At 50.8% G+C, this 16,419-nt stretch overlaps 1 protein-coding gene across 1 annotated transcript in view; it reads right to left on the bottom strand.

The window, feature by feature from the left end:
• Window positions 1-16,419, bottom strand: part of RNF43 (ring finger protein 43) — a 56,748-nt gene that overhangs the window by 17,045 nt on the left and 23,284 nt on the right. The window contains exon 2 of the mRNA XM_064729218.1: window positions 91-213. Coding sequence (XP_064585288.1) covers window positions 91-213 — 123 coding nt within the window. The remainder of the gene's footprint in view (window positions 1-90; window positions 214-16,419) is intronic.

Here is a 16,419-nt window from a genome sequence, read left to right on the forward strand (position 1 = left end):
CTTTCCTTGCTGCCTCCTCCTCCCATTTTCTTTGCTGCACCACAGGTTTCACTTCCCAGGCTGACGCCACTTCAGGAATTTTGCACTTGCCTTGTTGGCCAGGGACAGGCAGGGGTTGGGATCCCGGTCCGGCTGCTCCAGCTTGACGATGGTGATGAATCCCGACTCTGTGTGTTCATCCTCGCTGGTGTTGCACAGGGATAGTGGGTGGGACTGCAGGACAAAAGCAAGGAGGAACTCAGATCCTGGGGCCCAGCACTGCAAAGGGGGCTCAAGCCCACCCTGCAAAACCCTCTGGACCTGCCCAGAGGTGCAGGACCCCCACCTGCTGGGTGTCACCATAATACTGCTACATCCCACAGCCCTGCCCGAGCCAGTGAGGCCTTGAAAGACACAAAAGAACACTCACTGCCCAAGCTGGGTATCACCCCAGTCACTCCAACCACCCTCAGAGCCTGGCTGGACTCTGGAGCTGCAGAGCACATTCTAAGGGCTCCTGCTTTGCTCCCCTGAACCCCTGGCACTGGGATTCCCAGGAAGGTGGCTGGCAAACAACCCCCTCCATACCAGGGTTATACCCACTAGAAAAGTGCCAGGAATGCTGCTGCCAGTCATGGGGAGGCTTTTTGCTGCCTGTGCAGTGACATAACTCAGCACCAATCCCACATCCACAACGTCCCAGCACTGCAGGGTTGGGAGGCACCACAAAGCCACAGAGCTGCTTTTGGTAGCACCAAGTCTTGGGCATCAAAACAAGAATAGGTCTAACAAAACTATGAAAGTAAATTAAAATTATCACATTCTAGGGTGATAGCACCGAGACCAACTTATGCTAATGCCAAGTGCAAATGTCTGTGGCTGTGAGTTTGTATCCAACTCCTAATCATTTCTGGATTAAAAAAATCCAAAGTAAAAGCAAAGGGTTTCACTGAAATTTGAAATATTTAAAAGTTTGTATCCTTTTGTCAAAACACAGGTCTAGTAAAAGATGTCCCTGCCAATAGCACTGGGGACAACTGGATGATCTTTAAGGTCCCTTCCAACCCAAACCATTATGGGATGCTACAAGACTTCACTCCAGGACATCAGATAGAGTGCAATTGTACCAAGCCAAGCACCACAAACTCTATAAATCCAGGTTTTTAGTGAAGCAATCGGATCTGTTATGGCTTGGAGCAGTCAGGGAAACTCCCAAAAAGTCCCTGCTCCCTTGGAGCACCGACAGGTGCTGCCTTGACCGACACTGACACGGCATCCAAGTGCCCTGATCCTGCTGGATTCACCAGAACAGCGTCGCTTTGTGCCCTGCTTGCCTGGCTGGGAGGTGGGCTTTGATGTGATCATGGCTTTGGGTTCATATGTGCTTGCCACAGCAAAACACCCAGCAGGAAATGCAGAGAGTGTCTCAGGATAGCTCCAACAGCTCGGAGGGACCCCATGGGAGCCTTCCCCGGGCTGCTCCTGGAGCTGGGGGAGCTGAGAAGGACCTTGGAGCTGTGTCTGACCCTGGCTGTGACACTCACAGGGCAGTGACACTCACAGGGCAGTGACAGCCCTGTGTGCTGAGCTCAGAGCAGCCTCTCTGTGACCAGGACCGCTGGGCCTCATGCCAGCATTAGGGTGAGGGGGCCTGGCACAGGGTGCTCAGAGCAGCTGTGCCTGCCCCTGGATCCCAGAAGTGTCCAAGGCCAGGCTGGATGGGGCTTGGAACAACTTGGGACAGTGGAAGGTGTCCCTGCCCATGGCAGGGGGTGGAACAAGATGAGCTTTAAGGTCTGTTCCAACCCAGGCCATTCCATGATTAATGATGAACATCAGGAATATGAGCAACAGGCCAAGCTGCTGCACCTCCAAATGTGCATGGGGAACATACAGAAAATGCTGGCAGCTGCTCTGGAGCAAGACCCAGATCATAAATCTGAAGAAGACCTGTTGGTACCTGCACCTGAGACCCTTCCCACAAGGGCAGCTGTCCATGGAGCTGAGGCAGAGTAGTGGACCCTCATTATTCTGTGCTGGGTCCCTCACAGACACGATCAGGCTGCAGGCTGGGCCCAGGAGCCTTCTCAGCACCCTGCAACGCCCAGGGGCAGCTTGGGGACACAGGCACCGTCTGCCACAGCCACACACTCCACTCATCTCTGCTCCAGAGATCGCTTTCCTCTCCTCCCCTCAGCTCCTTCTGTTTGTTACTGTACAGTCAACTCCAGCAGCAAGACATGACTCTTACTTTCTGCATCCTTCAACAGCATTTCCTGGCATTCCCACTGCCCTGTCCCTGGTATTATGAGTGAGGGATCCTGGCAGAGGACTCATGCCCCATGCGTGGCTGCAGCTGCAGAGTCAGGATCCCCTGCTCCCTCCTGGGTCTGTGGCTGCAGATGGGCTCCCAGGCATGGCATACCCCTCTCTGCCAGGCTGGGCACCTCTGCAGCACCGACTGCCACAGCCATGGGGCAACAGCTCCTTACAAACCCTTATCTGATCTAGGAGACAACAAATCCCATTGCTGGAGACAGGGGGTATGTTCATACCCAAAATCAGAGAGGTTTCATCCATGCTGCCTAAATCCCACCACACTCCTGTTCCAGCACTGCCCAGGGGCTCCCAGGCAGCAGAGGGACCTCTGGGATTATGATGCCGCTCCAGCTAGGGCTCCCTGGTGGAAGACACATTGCTGTTCTGCCAGATCCTTCTCCCAGGACAATCTCTGCCTGCCTCTGTGCTCATGGGATCCTAGTGGTGGGCTGGGATCTGCTGGCAGGGTTTGGACCCACTTTCAGATAATTCAGCCTGGCAGCTCTGTCCACACCCTGGCCCTGGTAAGACACTGCCAACCTGTGACCCTGGCTTTGTCACTCCATCTGTCTCTGTCACCACATCCCTCCTGTCACATCTTCTGAGAAGACACAGAGCTCCTCCTCATCCCTATCTTCTTGATATCACCTTTTTGGTTTCTTGTTTCCTTACCTTATGGCTTCTCTTTATTTTTTACCTTTTCTGTCCAGTGTACTACTCCTAAAATACTGAAGTTCACACCAGCATGAATCACAGGTTGCACTGAGCAGCAGAAACATGGGGAAAGGTCCTGGGGAATCAGGCATGGAGAGGTGCACAATTCCCACTTGGGAACTTCATGTACAAAACAGGAGGAAAAGAGGTACCCCTGAGAGGTCATCTAACACACTCTGCTGCCTGAAGGCAGGATCAGCCAGACCTAAAGCATTCCTCTGAGACACTTGCTCAACCTGTTTTCAAGACCTCCAAAAAGGGAGACTCCTCACTCACAGCAGGACTCCCTTCTCCTCCACATCACAAAGTGTATTGCAGTACCTCACTGGAGCTGGTTTTGCTCCAGCCTGAGCCTATTAGCTCTCACTGAATCAACCATGCCCATAGAAAAGAGATTATTTGTGCTATTTTTTTTTTCCTCCCCAGGGAGACTTTAAACATTTCTGTTCACCAAGGAGTCCTGAGGGACAAGGGCTGAAAAAGGACTCGGAGAAAATCCTCATTTTCCCTGTAAGGGAACTCAGAGCACTTCCCACGCTTTCTTCATGGGGGAGGAATCAAAATTTGATCTGATCTGCAGCAGCAGGAGAAATGGTATAGCCAACAGATAGGATTGGCATGGAAAAGACAGGAAGAGAACAGGACAGGAGAGTGTTCACCAAAGAGCTTGAGAAAAATCCTGGACTGAACTCTTCACTACACTGACTACAATCCCTGAAGAACTGCAGGCAGCAAATACCAAAATACATTTGAAGGAGTCAGGAGCAACGCAGGGAATGGCAGATTGATAATGCTGACTTCCCTGCCAAAAGAAAAGCCAGGTTAAAAAAACAGGTTAATGAAGAGAAGGGAAGAACTAGCAGAGCTTTGGAAAAGGAAAGGGATGGTTCACAGAGCCACAGGGCTCCTCAAAGCAGTCAGTGAGTGTGGGACTACGGTAGTTCCATGAATGCCAGACTCTGGTGTCTCTTCTGTTCTTCTGCAAGGTCAAGGGTATGGAAGATGATGGAATATTGTGCAGTACTGCCCAGGGAAAGGACCTTGGACATGGGCCTGAAGCAACAGAACAAGGGGGAATGGCTTCCCACTGCCAGGGGGCAGGGCTGGATGGGATATTGGGAATTGGGAATTGTTCTGTGTGAGGGTGGGCAGGCCCTGGCACAGGGTGCCCAGAGCAGCTGGGGCTGCCCCTGGATCCCTGGCAGTGCCCAAGGCCAGGCTGGACAGGGCTGGGAGCAGCCTGAGATGTCCCTGCCCATGGCAGGGAGTGGGACGAGATGGGTTTTAAGATCCTTTCCAATCCAAACCACTCCATGGTTCTGTGAACTTCAAGACTAAAAAGAGAAGAAAGCAGGGCAGCCCTTACAATGAACTCACCAGCACAGTCCCAAGGCAAACTGTGTTGTCCAAATATGCAAAAACCACATGGAAAATGAGAGGGATGGCGAAACGACCGAACTCTTCAGTAACACAGAAAAATCCAAGCTGGTAAATATCAAAACTGTCTAGCAAAGGATCTCATGCTACCAAGTGATGGAGTGATACAGGATATTAAGAAATGCAAATACGAAAAAGTATATCCAGGTATTTTACACAGGGATGAGCTCTAGGTAAGCAGTTAATGAACAGGAAAGAGCTTGGAGTCACAGCAGGGAGTTTTATGGAAACCATTGTTGAATCACCTAAAGCAGTCAAAAAGCAAACAGGCATTACTGTAAAAAGCAAATGAAAAATGAAAATCCACTAGATAAAGCTGCAGTATGTCAACATTTTGACTGTTACAAGGAGTCATGCTCACTCCATCTCAAACAGAGATTTCTGTACAAGTGATTAAGTAAACAAGAATTCTTCAGCTTACTACAGGTGGGATATGTCAAAGATACAGAAACTCATTAAAAATATGAAGAATTCCTGGATCAAAACATCAGGAAGAGTTGTTAAATGCAAAGGTGGTGCCTGGTTGTGGGCACAGCCTGCTGCAGTCAGGGGGCTGCAGAGGATTATCCATTGGGATTTGCCTGTGCTCTGCCCATTTTGGGGCACATATAGGGTTCTGCACTCACCAGGCAGCACCATGGGCTGCACACTCCCCTCCCCACTAGAAGACTTTTGCCATGAATATTTCATTGAGGAACCAAACTCCAGAATACCACTGGGATTTGTGGTCAGTGGTGCCAGAGAGCCAGGGCAGCATCTGTGCCCAAAACACCAGCACAGCCAGCTGCTGCCTTATTTGTGGGACAGCACTGTGACTTCTGGCTGTGTCCCAGCACCAGTTCTCCTTCCCCTCCTCTTGCCAGTGTTCCAGCAGGCAGAACCCCATGCAAGACCTTGAGGGAATGCTCACACATGCAGGGCCAGGAGAAGGTGCAAGGACTTTGTTCAGGACAGCAGGGCCTCCCCTACCACAGCTCACGCCAGGACCACTCCATCTCATGCCAGGACCATTCCCCACATGCCATTGGCACCACAGCCTCGAGTGGATGAAATGTCTTGGGGAAAGTCTCCTCCAAAGATGAGCTACAGCCAAAGCAACAGTGAGGGGATGAAGGAGCCTAGGGCACCACAACAGCACCTTTGGTGACACAGAGCATCTTGGACATCCTAGTGCCATGTCCATGCATAAACAGGAGACACCCACTGCCCACTTCTGGCCTCACCCAGCTCTCATGTCACTGTCACCCAGCATGAGCTTCTGAGGCAGGATCTGGATATTCCTGGATTTGTGGATATGTCTGGCTCAAGACACCTCTGCCCTGCTGGAATTCTGGCAGTGAGCCTCTGAGGTAAGTAAGATTTGTATTCCTTTGTAGGCTTCAAAAGGCAAGTGGAAGTGCTCTCCTACCACCCTCTCCATCTTTGCTGCCAACACTAGCCTGGATGTAAGAATTACTGGGCAAGATCCTCTGCTGGATCTATGAGGAAGTGGAAACAGGGCACCTGAGACAGGATTCCTGTGGGAAGGAGCACAGCAGATGTCTCAGCTCTAAAAGCCAGATCTGCACCTGCACAGTGCATCTCCCAGAGGTGTCAGAGCATAGACAGTGTCCCAGCTGCTGGCACGAGGGACATCTCCAGCTGGGATGCATCTCGTGCACAGCTGGGATGGAACAGACCATGTGCACTTCTCAGTCACTGCAGAATGCTCCCGACAGCAACACTGCCCTGTTGGGACAACCCAGACACCAGATCTGCCTCTCCCAGCCTGCCCCAAAGCTCAACCTGGTAAGAGTGGACCCAGGTGGGGATCAGACTCTTCTCCCAGACAAGCAACAGGACAAGAGGAAACAGCTACAGGTTGTGTCCAGGCAGGTTCAGGTTGGACATTAGTAAGAATTTCTTCATGTCAGGTATTGGAAGGGGCTGCCCAGGGAAGCGGTGGAGTTCCTATCCCTGGAGGATAGGGACCGTCCAAGGAACGGCACTCAGGGCTCTGGGCTGGGTGACAAGGTGGGGATTGGTCACAGGTTGGACTTGATGCTCTTCGAGGTCTTTTTCAATCTCAGTGATTCTGTGACTCCATGAAAAATACTGTGTGAAAGTCTTTATTGCTGTAAGAAATGTGTGAATGTCTTTTTTGCTGTAAGAAAGGTTCTCACCAGTTTACCTGAACTCTCCAGCTTTGCCAGCTGAACAGAAGCCACTCTTACCCCAAGATCATTCCACTCTACCCACAGAGACAGCAGCAGGAATGACAGGACACTACCACAGGAACAGGAGATGCTGCCAGGAGGCTGAAACACACTGACAGCAGAGCTAGAAAGTGCTGTGAGACACTGCTAGGACATGGGAGGATGGGGAGGGACAGGGAGATGAAGTGGATTTTAGCCAGGAAGAAGATGGAAATGGCTGGCTGGAAAAGAACAGCAGAGGGTTTCAAGAGGCCCAAGGGAAAACTGCCACTTCCATGACTCCTGGGCATGAAGCTCAGCCATCAGGATATGGGGCTGTTTTAATTTACCTGCATAAAGTTTCAAGAGCTGTTATAACAGCAAACACACCTTACCCACATGTGAGTCACAGACAAACACATTCACTGATAACAGATACATTATTCTTAGAGAGACTCAAGTCCTACCTCAATGTCTGAACAGCTCAGACAACCATCCAAGTCCCCTGAAGGAATAGCCAGAGGTGGGAGAGGAGACAAAGGACCTACAAGGTGCCTGTGCAATACTCCTGTCCTTGTGCCCTTACTCATGCTCATGAACTTCACTACCTTTGGCCCGAGTCAAGGGTCAGCAGGGCCTGAGGGTTTAATACAACAAATCAGGCCCTAATCAAGAAATTACTGGTTTACCCTCTCCTTTTCACTACCAAACTGGTGAGCAATGAAGAGCAGTGCTGAACCCAAGAGGGATGTTTATTTGATAACCACACGTGCAGGATTAGACAGTTCAGGTGGTCTGGATCTTTTCTGTCGCTCTCTACAACTCCCTGAAAGGATTTCAGAGCCAGGTCAAGGTCAGGCCCTGCTCCTGGGGAACAAGGGACAGGACAAGAAAAAATGACCTAAAACTGTGCCAGGGGAAGGTCAGGTTGGACGTCAGGAGGACTTTCTTCCCAGAAAGGGTGGTCAGGCCTCGGAAGGGGCTGCCCAGGGAGATGATGGAGCCCTCATCCCTGGAGGTGCTCAAGGAAGGCCTGGACGTGGCACTGAGTGCTCTGGGCTGGTGACAAGGTGGGGATCAGGCACAGGCTAGGCCTGATGGTGCTGGAGGGCTTTTCCAACCTAAATGATTCCCATGGGGCTGGAGAAAACTCTCAAACGCCCCTCACTGACCGCTCTGCTGAATTTTGTTCTCCTGTGGACAGAGAAATCCCACATGAGGGAAGCAAGTGTCATTTCCGTTGGCCCAGACACCATGAGGATTATATGGACTGGCAAGGAAACCTCTGGCAAAGTTCCATAACAATGTCTGGTTAAACTGTCTCTGCTCTACACATCCATGTTGGAGTATCAAAGGCAAAGGGAGTCTGGTCAGCCGTGACTCACAGCACTAAATGGAAGTAAAGGCAAGCTGGCCCAAGTCACGGGAGAACAGCTCATGCTTCTCTGCCTCAAGCACTCTGCAGGCAGTCTGGATCCCAAATCCCATGGAGAGCATCCAACCCACAGTGACCTGCTCACCTCAAGTACCTTGGAGGGCCCAGCCTGGCCCCACTCTGGAGCCATCTCCATCCTTGAAGGCCCTCTTTGGCATGCCCCTCTGGAGGTTAAAGCCACCCCACAGAACTCAGACAAGTCTTGTCCCTCTGCAGCCCTTGGAAGCACTGGCAAAGCCCAAGCTGTGCTGGCAGCTCTCTCACCTCTCCAAGCACAGAGGTCCCTTGGGAACAGCTCGGAGGTGGCACAAACACATGAGGACTCCCACAGCTGAAACACCTGAGACAGCTCTAACCCTGAAAGCAGCCCTGCAGTGACTGGCCACATACAGAGATTCACCTGAGCCCAGATTGCTTTACTGCAGTCACTGGGTACTTTTCCTCAACCACCAGCTTTTTACAGTGGGTTTCAAAGTTAAAACCTTGGCAACTGATGCCATTCTTGATCCTCTAGAAAGGAGAAAGTGGATCTAGAAGAGCAAAGACTGACAAGAAAATTCCTTTTGGGGCAAATTAAGCAACAACTTCTTCTGAAGCATCACACATCTCCAGGAGGGCTGAACTGCTCCTGGAAAGAGACCAAAGAGCTCTCCACAGGTTGATGTGGACTGGGAAATTCTCTAAAACTCTTCTGAAGATAAAGCATCTTTGCCTGGAAATGTCAGGACCCTCACATGGCCCTGAACCAGCACTGCAGCCATGTCTGGAGAAACCAGGAATGGTCATAGGAAGGTTGACCAGTTCACAAGTGAAACGTTTGTTAGGATTGCACATGGAGCTGTTCTCACCAGAGAAAGGCCGCAGCCAGAAGATGGGCTTGGAATGGAGGAATCACCCCAGGGAAAAGCTGCTGGCAGGAGATGGGCTTGGAATGGAGGAATCACCCCAGGGAAAAGCTGCCGGCAGGAGATGGGCTTGGGGTGGAGGAGCCAGCCCTGCTGAACCCTCTCGGCCGGCGCCGGGGGGAACACTGCCTGATCCCTTCCCCCTCCATCTCGCTGGGCTCCAGCGCTGAGCCAGGTGCAGAACAAAAGGAAAGCAATGATTCAGTTATTGCTGCAGCGCCCAGGGTTTGAAGGTCAGGCGTGCAGCAGCCGCGGTACGGCCAGGCCGCGCTGCAGCCCTGCAGCCAGAGCTGCTCGGCAGGGGCCGGCGCTGTGGGCTCCGGCTCCTGCGCGGGCACATGAAAGGCTTCTCTCTAATGTAATAACTGACGGCCTCTTCAGTGCCGTTTGAACTGTTTACAGACCGAGTTAACGATTACAGGCAATGTGTACCTTGGCTGCTGCCCAAAATTCTTACCCACCCGTCAGATATTATCAAAGAGCCCTTCACTGCTGGTCTGGAGTCCTTCCAAAGCGCAGCGCCGAAATGCCGGCGTAGAGGAGGGGCCTTGGGTGCTCCGTCATGAAACCAAAGCTAGAAAGTCACAGATCTGCTCGGGAGAGGTGTCCTGGGATCTGGACAAGTCACGCAGAGACACAGGAAGGCTCGAGGGCTCCTGGAGCCCCCCGTGCCCAGGGCCACAGACGGGTGGGCCGCTCCCTGCCCGACACCGGCCATGGCTTTGCTGTTCTCCTTCCAGCCCTTCACAGAGGACACCACACAATCCACGAGCTCCGGCTGTCCAGGTTTCCCTCACAGAGGACACCACACAATCCACGAGCTCCGGCTGTCCAGGTTTCCCTTACAGAGGACACCACACAATCCACGAGCTCTGGCTGTCCAGGTTTCCCTCCCTGCATGAGGTCACTGCCATATATACCTGCTTCTCTACACATAGCCTGGGTAGTTGGGTTAATGCTGGTGGTTACACAGCTTAAAGTGCCTCCTGCCAAAAACATTTTTAATGCCCTCATGCTTAAGAGTGAGCACAAGAACAAACCAAGTGGTGGGAGATTAGATAAAATCACTTCCATTGTTATTTGTAGATGGAGAAATGCAGGCATAGGAATAAGGTCTGGCAAAATTTGGGCCTGAAAACAAACCCCAGCTCTCTGGGGCAAATTGCACCAGATCTAGAAATCCCATTGAAATGAAGGTATGAAATAAAGAACTGGCAAGCTGCTCTAATTACAGCTGAGTAACACAGAGCCACATTCAAGCAGCACCGAGGCTGCAGAGCAAACTCTGCCTCTGAGCAGGAAATTCTGCAGCTGCAGAGGAGGGTCTGTCCTACCCATGGTCCTGCACCCACAGCCACCTGGGGAGGCTCAGTGAGTGTAGAAGTTAATCTCTGCACCATGCTCTGCCCTGGAAGGTCCTGCCAGAGGTAACTTCCTAAATACAACTAGAAAAAAACATTAAGATTTCCATTTCAGATAGAAATGTTTGTCATGGCCCATCAGTCTCCCTCACCACCAAACTTTAGCCTGTGAAATGCTATTTAATGCTGATCATGTGCAGACTGCGCCACTGTGGCTTTGAGGTACCATCAAACCATTGTTTTAAAAGTGCTGCTTTAGTCCATCCCAGAGCTCCAAACTTCCAGCTACACCAGCAGCAGGAACTGATGCGTCCTGTGCCTACCGAGAGCCTGCACACTACTGCTTTGCCATCATCCCAAAGCTCATGGTACAAAATGCCAGGTGATAAAATTATGAAACTTCAATTAAAATTTTGCTTCTGTGTTCCTAAAACAAGCTATTTTGTCCTGCGCAAAAAAATGCAAACTCATCTCTTTCACAGGCTGACAAGAGATGGAGTTATCAAGGGATGCCTTCCAGAGAAGGGCTGATGCCTTCGCTCCATGCCAGTTCCGTCTTGAAATATGTTTTATATCAGCAGGTCCTGGGCACAAGAACAAAGATTGAACAGCTAAAGGAGTAAGTTATTTGCTTTTCAATCTCACTCTGCACCAGCTTCCCGCTGTTTTATTGCTCAGATGTAGTTTTCTGTAGCATGGATGAGCAAGTGGCTGGTGGAGGACACGAGCGTCTCTAGTTGGACATTGCTGTATTCCCAGAAGACAGAAATGTAGATGCAAATACATTTGCTGTGATTTGATTCAATGAAACTTGCTGGTACAGTGCAGTACACGACAGAAATTGGTTCCTCCTACGCTTACTTGCTAAGACATGAGTTCAGGCCCTCTGGGATCTGCAATTCCCTGGCTGCTATAGATGACATCACTGACATCTAAGGAGCTGCTGGAATGCCAAGAATGCGGCTCCGGGCTCCTGGGGATGCTGAGCTCATCTGCTGCTGCAGGAGGCACCAAAGGAGGGGTGCCTGGGCTGCACTCCTGCCTCACTTCCAACCTACACTCACTGCTCTTCCTGAGGCCACACAACAAACTGGGCTGCATCACTTTAAACAACAGAAGTGACATTGCTTGAAAATTTCTTTCATTGATGTCTTCAGATGCTGGGCAGAAACAAGAATTTCAGCATAGGCCCAAGGGATCAGACCCAGAATTGACAGAAGTCTGTGACCTGGGCAGGAGCTGATGCCCAAGAAGTTCCACCTGAATATGATGCAGAACTTCTTCCCTGGGCAGTGCCCGAGTCCTGAATAGGCTGCCCAGGGACGGGGTGGAGATATTTCAGACCCACCTGGACATAATCCTGTGCCCTGTGCTCTGGGATGATCCTGCTGAGCAGGGGGGTGGGACCAGGTGACCCATGGTGGCCCCTTCCAGCCTCACCATTCTGGGATTCTGGGAATCTGTGACCCATCACAGGCCAACAGAGACCACTCAAAGAGCGGTTTTCCACTTGGTGTTCCACTTGGGATACCTTCCCAGCATTACCAGACTTACTGATCTGGGAGTTGTACCCAGAGCCAGCTGGTGAACAGCCTGAAGGATTTCAAAAACACACCTTATTTCCTTTTAGCCCGTTTGTACTTGTTCCACACATTCCCTGCAATTGATCTCAATAAAGGATTTCAGAGAAGTCAATAAAATACTCTTTCTTGGACTGAAGATAATTTCACAGGAGACTTCCAAGAGTGAACTCTGTTACCATCCTTGCTGCATCCTGGGGGACTCCAGCCAATGAAGATCACAGAATCCCAGAATGGTTTGGGTTGGAAGGAACCTTGGAGACCATCTCATTCCACCCCCTGCCATGGGCAGGGACACTTTCCACTAGACCAGGTGTCACAGACATTCAAAGAGCTGAGCTGGCATACTGGAAGGAGCTTGAAGCAGGTAAGCATGAAACTCCTCCTTTAGTTTCAGCCTGTTGGGAGCCTCTGGAAACTCCAGCATTCATTATCAGAGGCCAAATCTTCATGTGGAGGTTCTTAGGGACTGGGATGACAGAAATCTTGCCCCAGGACTCAAGAGACTGAGACCAAAAATGTGGAGAAATTTCCATTTTCAGGTATCTCTGCTGCTGTGTCCAGAGCAGCACAGAGCAGTGAACACAGGAAGAAGGACAAACAGGGCAAGAAGTGAAATAACCTCCCTGCTCAACAGAGTGAGATCCAGTGGATGCCCTACCCATTGTCTTCATTCAAGGGCCCCAATAATTTCATCAAATATTCCTTTGAAATCACTGAGCTATACCAGCTGTTTTACTGCAAGGAATGGGAAGGGAGCCACTCACAGCCCATTTGTTTGGGGCAGTGAGAGGAGGTGAGCTGTGACACAGCCTCCAGTGGAGCATCCAGCCCTTGCCATCCTGGAGAGCAGGATGAGTGCTGGCATAATGAGGACATCTGGAGCCACAGTACATCAGACTAAAAAATTTCAGAAAGGACAAAGTCCTCCTGGTTACTGGAGGGAGGTCTCCTGCTCACATCCCTGGTTCCTGCAGAGGAGACATGATGGATGGAGTCTCCATTGGCTCCTGCCAATTCTACTTTTTTCTGCTTTTTTCTTACCAATGACACTGGCCCCTGCCATACAAAGACCACTGGGAGAGTCAAGCATTGCCTGAAGCTTCTGCTTTGGCTGCTCAGCACTGAAACTCTACTTTGTTGTGTAAAATGAGCCATGAACACCTTGAGTTCACTCATGCAGACTCTGGTTCTGGAGCTCCACTGCCTTTTCTCCTGGTTTTGCAGGGTGGAGGTGGTTGTTGCAATCACAGATTCTCCCTCTCTATCTGCTGCTTTTCATCTTGTGGTGCTCCCACTCCCAAGGCAGGATGGCAGAGGCAGGTTTACTGCACAGCCATGCTGGAAGCACAGGGAAGAGCTTTTTTGGTGTGGTACCTCACCCCTCTATGCCATAAAACCTCCACCCTCTTGCCCTGATGGCCTGGGAAAATGGCAGGTGCCCATCTCCAGGGAAGGAGAGAGTTTGTTGTGCTGGATCCCATGTCCAGAGCCACACCAGGTCCACACAACGTGGATTTGCAGCTCTTTGCAGAGAGCACACACTCTCTGTGCAGCTGTGCTGTGCTGGCACCACGGGGAACCTGCTGGTGACTGCTCATGACTCTGCAAACCCTGCAAGGGACAATCACGCGTTACAGCCCAGCCGATTTCTGCCCTGGTCCAATGCAGTTGCTTTTCCCACCAATATTCCCTAAAGTCACACTGAACAATGTGCATTTACACTGCCCAGTACACTGAGCTCCTGGTTCCCTCATGCAACTGGCATCTCTGTCACAGGGGAAGGACAAAAAGCCATTGTGCCCAAAACCTTAAGAGTCCCAATGGTTTCTGTGGTATTCGGAATCAGTGCAGCACTTGAGAACACAGGGATAAATCATTAACAAGTCATTATTGTTCACAGGTATTTTTGGCAGGAAACCACTGAGGTCAACTTGGACAAACTGCTGTGTGGTAGTGGGGGTGGCACTTTTCCTGCAGGAGCATTCAAATCCTTCTCTAATACCAAAAAATAGGCTGAAAGTGACCTTCCTTGCTGGATCTAATCCAGCTAAGGAGCGGCACAGCCCCTCCTTCCCACTCCTCTGAGCCTGAGCTCTCTCCCAGCTCCGTGATCAATCCCCAGCGCTCTGACAGCGCTGCAGCGTGGGCAGCCCGACAGCCCAAACACCCCTGCTGTGCACAAACCCCAGCATCTCCCTGCTCCCACCAACCTCCTCTGCTGCTGGGAGTGGGGAATTCCCAAACACTGCTGCTTCTCCCAGAGATCTGTCCAGGGATGGCTGTTTCTCATGCTTTGGAAGTGTGCAGAGATGCTGCTTCTGTACAACTGTATCAAATTCCCTCATCCCCAGCCAAGCTGATGGGCTCGGTGGGCAATGGGGCAGATGAGTCCATGTTCCATCTGCTCCCTGGGCTATCAGCACTGGCAGCAAATGCTGAGAGCATCTCCATGGTTAATAACCTGGAGGCTGATCCATCCTCACACCTCCCAGTGCCATCAGACACTCCAGCTTCCATGGAAAACTATTCATTCTTGTTGTCATCCAGCTTCCTGCTCAGTGGCCAGCTGACCACCGACCCCACTGCTATTTAGCTGCTATAAATCAAGTGCCACAGGACACCTCCAGAGTGCCATGATGTGGCAATTCCTCTGAATACGGGGATTCGGTCGGTTTAGAATTAACTAACCAAACAATCAGGACACGAACAGCTTAAAGGCTGTGGTGTGTTGGTCAGTGTGAGCTCCTGACTGGGAGATACAACACAAACATGGGGCTCCTTTCAAAGCTCTAAAAAATCTTCCACAAGGTGCCACGGATTCAGCTCAGCTGCTCAGGCAGTTTTGTGCCCAGCCAGTTTGGGATGGTTCAGTGATGATGGTTTTTTTTTAACTAAGAAAAAGTACTTTCAACTTCGACATTTAAAAATCGCCTTTTGTAAGCACAAAAAAATTTCCTTCCAAACTCACTGGCTTCTCGACACATTGATGGAAGCCAAGAAAACCAGTTAGGTAATGGAGTCCAGCTCCTGAGGCAGCCCATGTTTCCATCCTTCTCTACAAACTATTGACTCCACAACTGCAGACCCAGGCATGGACACTTGTACTGCAAAGGGACACAACAGCTGCTTTCCAAAAGCCTGAGGTCAGATAATTCAATTCCAAAAGCCTGAGGTCAGATAATTCAAAACAGTTCTTCTGCCTAGCCTGACCTGAGAAGGTTCACAACAGGACTGACATCAAGTAGGGTTTAACAGGACTGGCTTTTCCCTGGAATGATAACAAACCATGCTCAAAGAAAATCCTTGTGAGTTTGACACGGTCATACTGGCTGAGGCACAGCCTGAGCCACAACCAACATTTCAAGGACCTTCATGCCATGGAGCACCCAACAGACCTTAAATCCAGCCAGAAAAGTTGCAGAAGTCTTCTCAGCCTACCATGGCACACACAAGGGATCCCCCAATGCTTTTTTTTCAGGGATCATTCCTTTCCTTTGCTTTGCATTTTGTCCAATTGCTCCCACTCTCAGAGATGCACCCAAGAGTTTCACTGGCTCTGGAGTGTCCCCAGAATGCCTCTACCCCATCCCAGCTGGGCTGTGGCACTGTCTGCTGTCCTCTTCCACAATCTCCAGGCTCCATTTCCCTGGTCCTTCAAAACCCCTTTCATAGCCCAGAACTGGGGATGAACATCAAGTTGATTACAAAACAATTTCTTTTGTTGATAGAAAATTCTTTGCAGGGCGTGAACAGCAGGAGAAAGAAAGGACTCCTCTGAACTGCGAGCTGGCTGGAAAGCCCCGGAGGGCAAGAATCCGATCCCTCCTTTGAGGAGCACGGGCCTGTCTGTACAGGCTGGGGAGCAGGAGAGCTCTGTGTGTGCAGCTCCAACAACGCTCACCAGCCCCTGCCTTGCCTTGCACGGGAAATGGCTCTGCTCCTCCAGTTAGCACCCTCGGACAGACCTTGTCCTCCTCACCCCACTAATCCCCTCCTCCAGAGACAAACCTCTTCCCCATCACCCACCTGGCCCACGTGCTCTTCAGCAGCCCCATCACCCACCCAAACCCAAATCCTTCCCTCCTGCTGCTCAGAACCACCCTGGGCATCCTTCAAAGCTGCTCAGGAAGAAGAAATCCTCCATGCAACAGTGCCAGATCTTGGCAGGAACGTCCACCCACCTATTATTTTATATTTATCAATATCCCAACAAAACCTCTGCCCTGGATGCAGCCATTCTGCAGATGCTGTAGCAACAATTTAAAAAAGGCATCCTGAGGATGGACACAACATGTTCCTTAGGAGCAAGGAATCTGCTTATCAACACTGAGTTTGAGAAGCCATGTGCACAGATTTTCCAGCCCTAGGAAGAAAGATCCTTCCTTGGGCAGCTAGTCCTGCTCTGGATCAGCCCCATCTGCTTCCCAAGAGGACCAAAGTCCTTCAAAGTCATTTAGATTCAGTAAAATAACAAATACATTAAAAAAAGAAAAAAACCAAACAACCTCCCCC

The sequence above is a fragment of the Zonotrichia leucophrys genome, chromosome 19 (assembly GCF_028769735.1).
Source record: "Zonotrichia leucophrys gambelii isolate GWCS_2022_RI chromosome 19, RI_Zleu_2.0, whole genome shotgun sequence".
NCBI classification, from domain to species: domain Eukaryota; kingdom Metazoa; phylum Chordata; class Aves; order Passeriformes; family Passerellidae; genus Zonotrichia; species Zonotrichia leucophrys.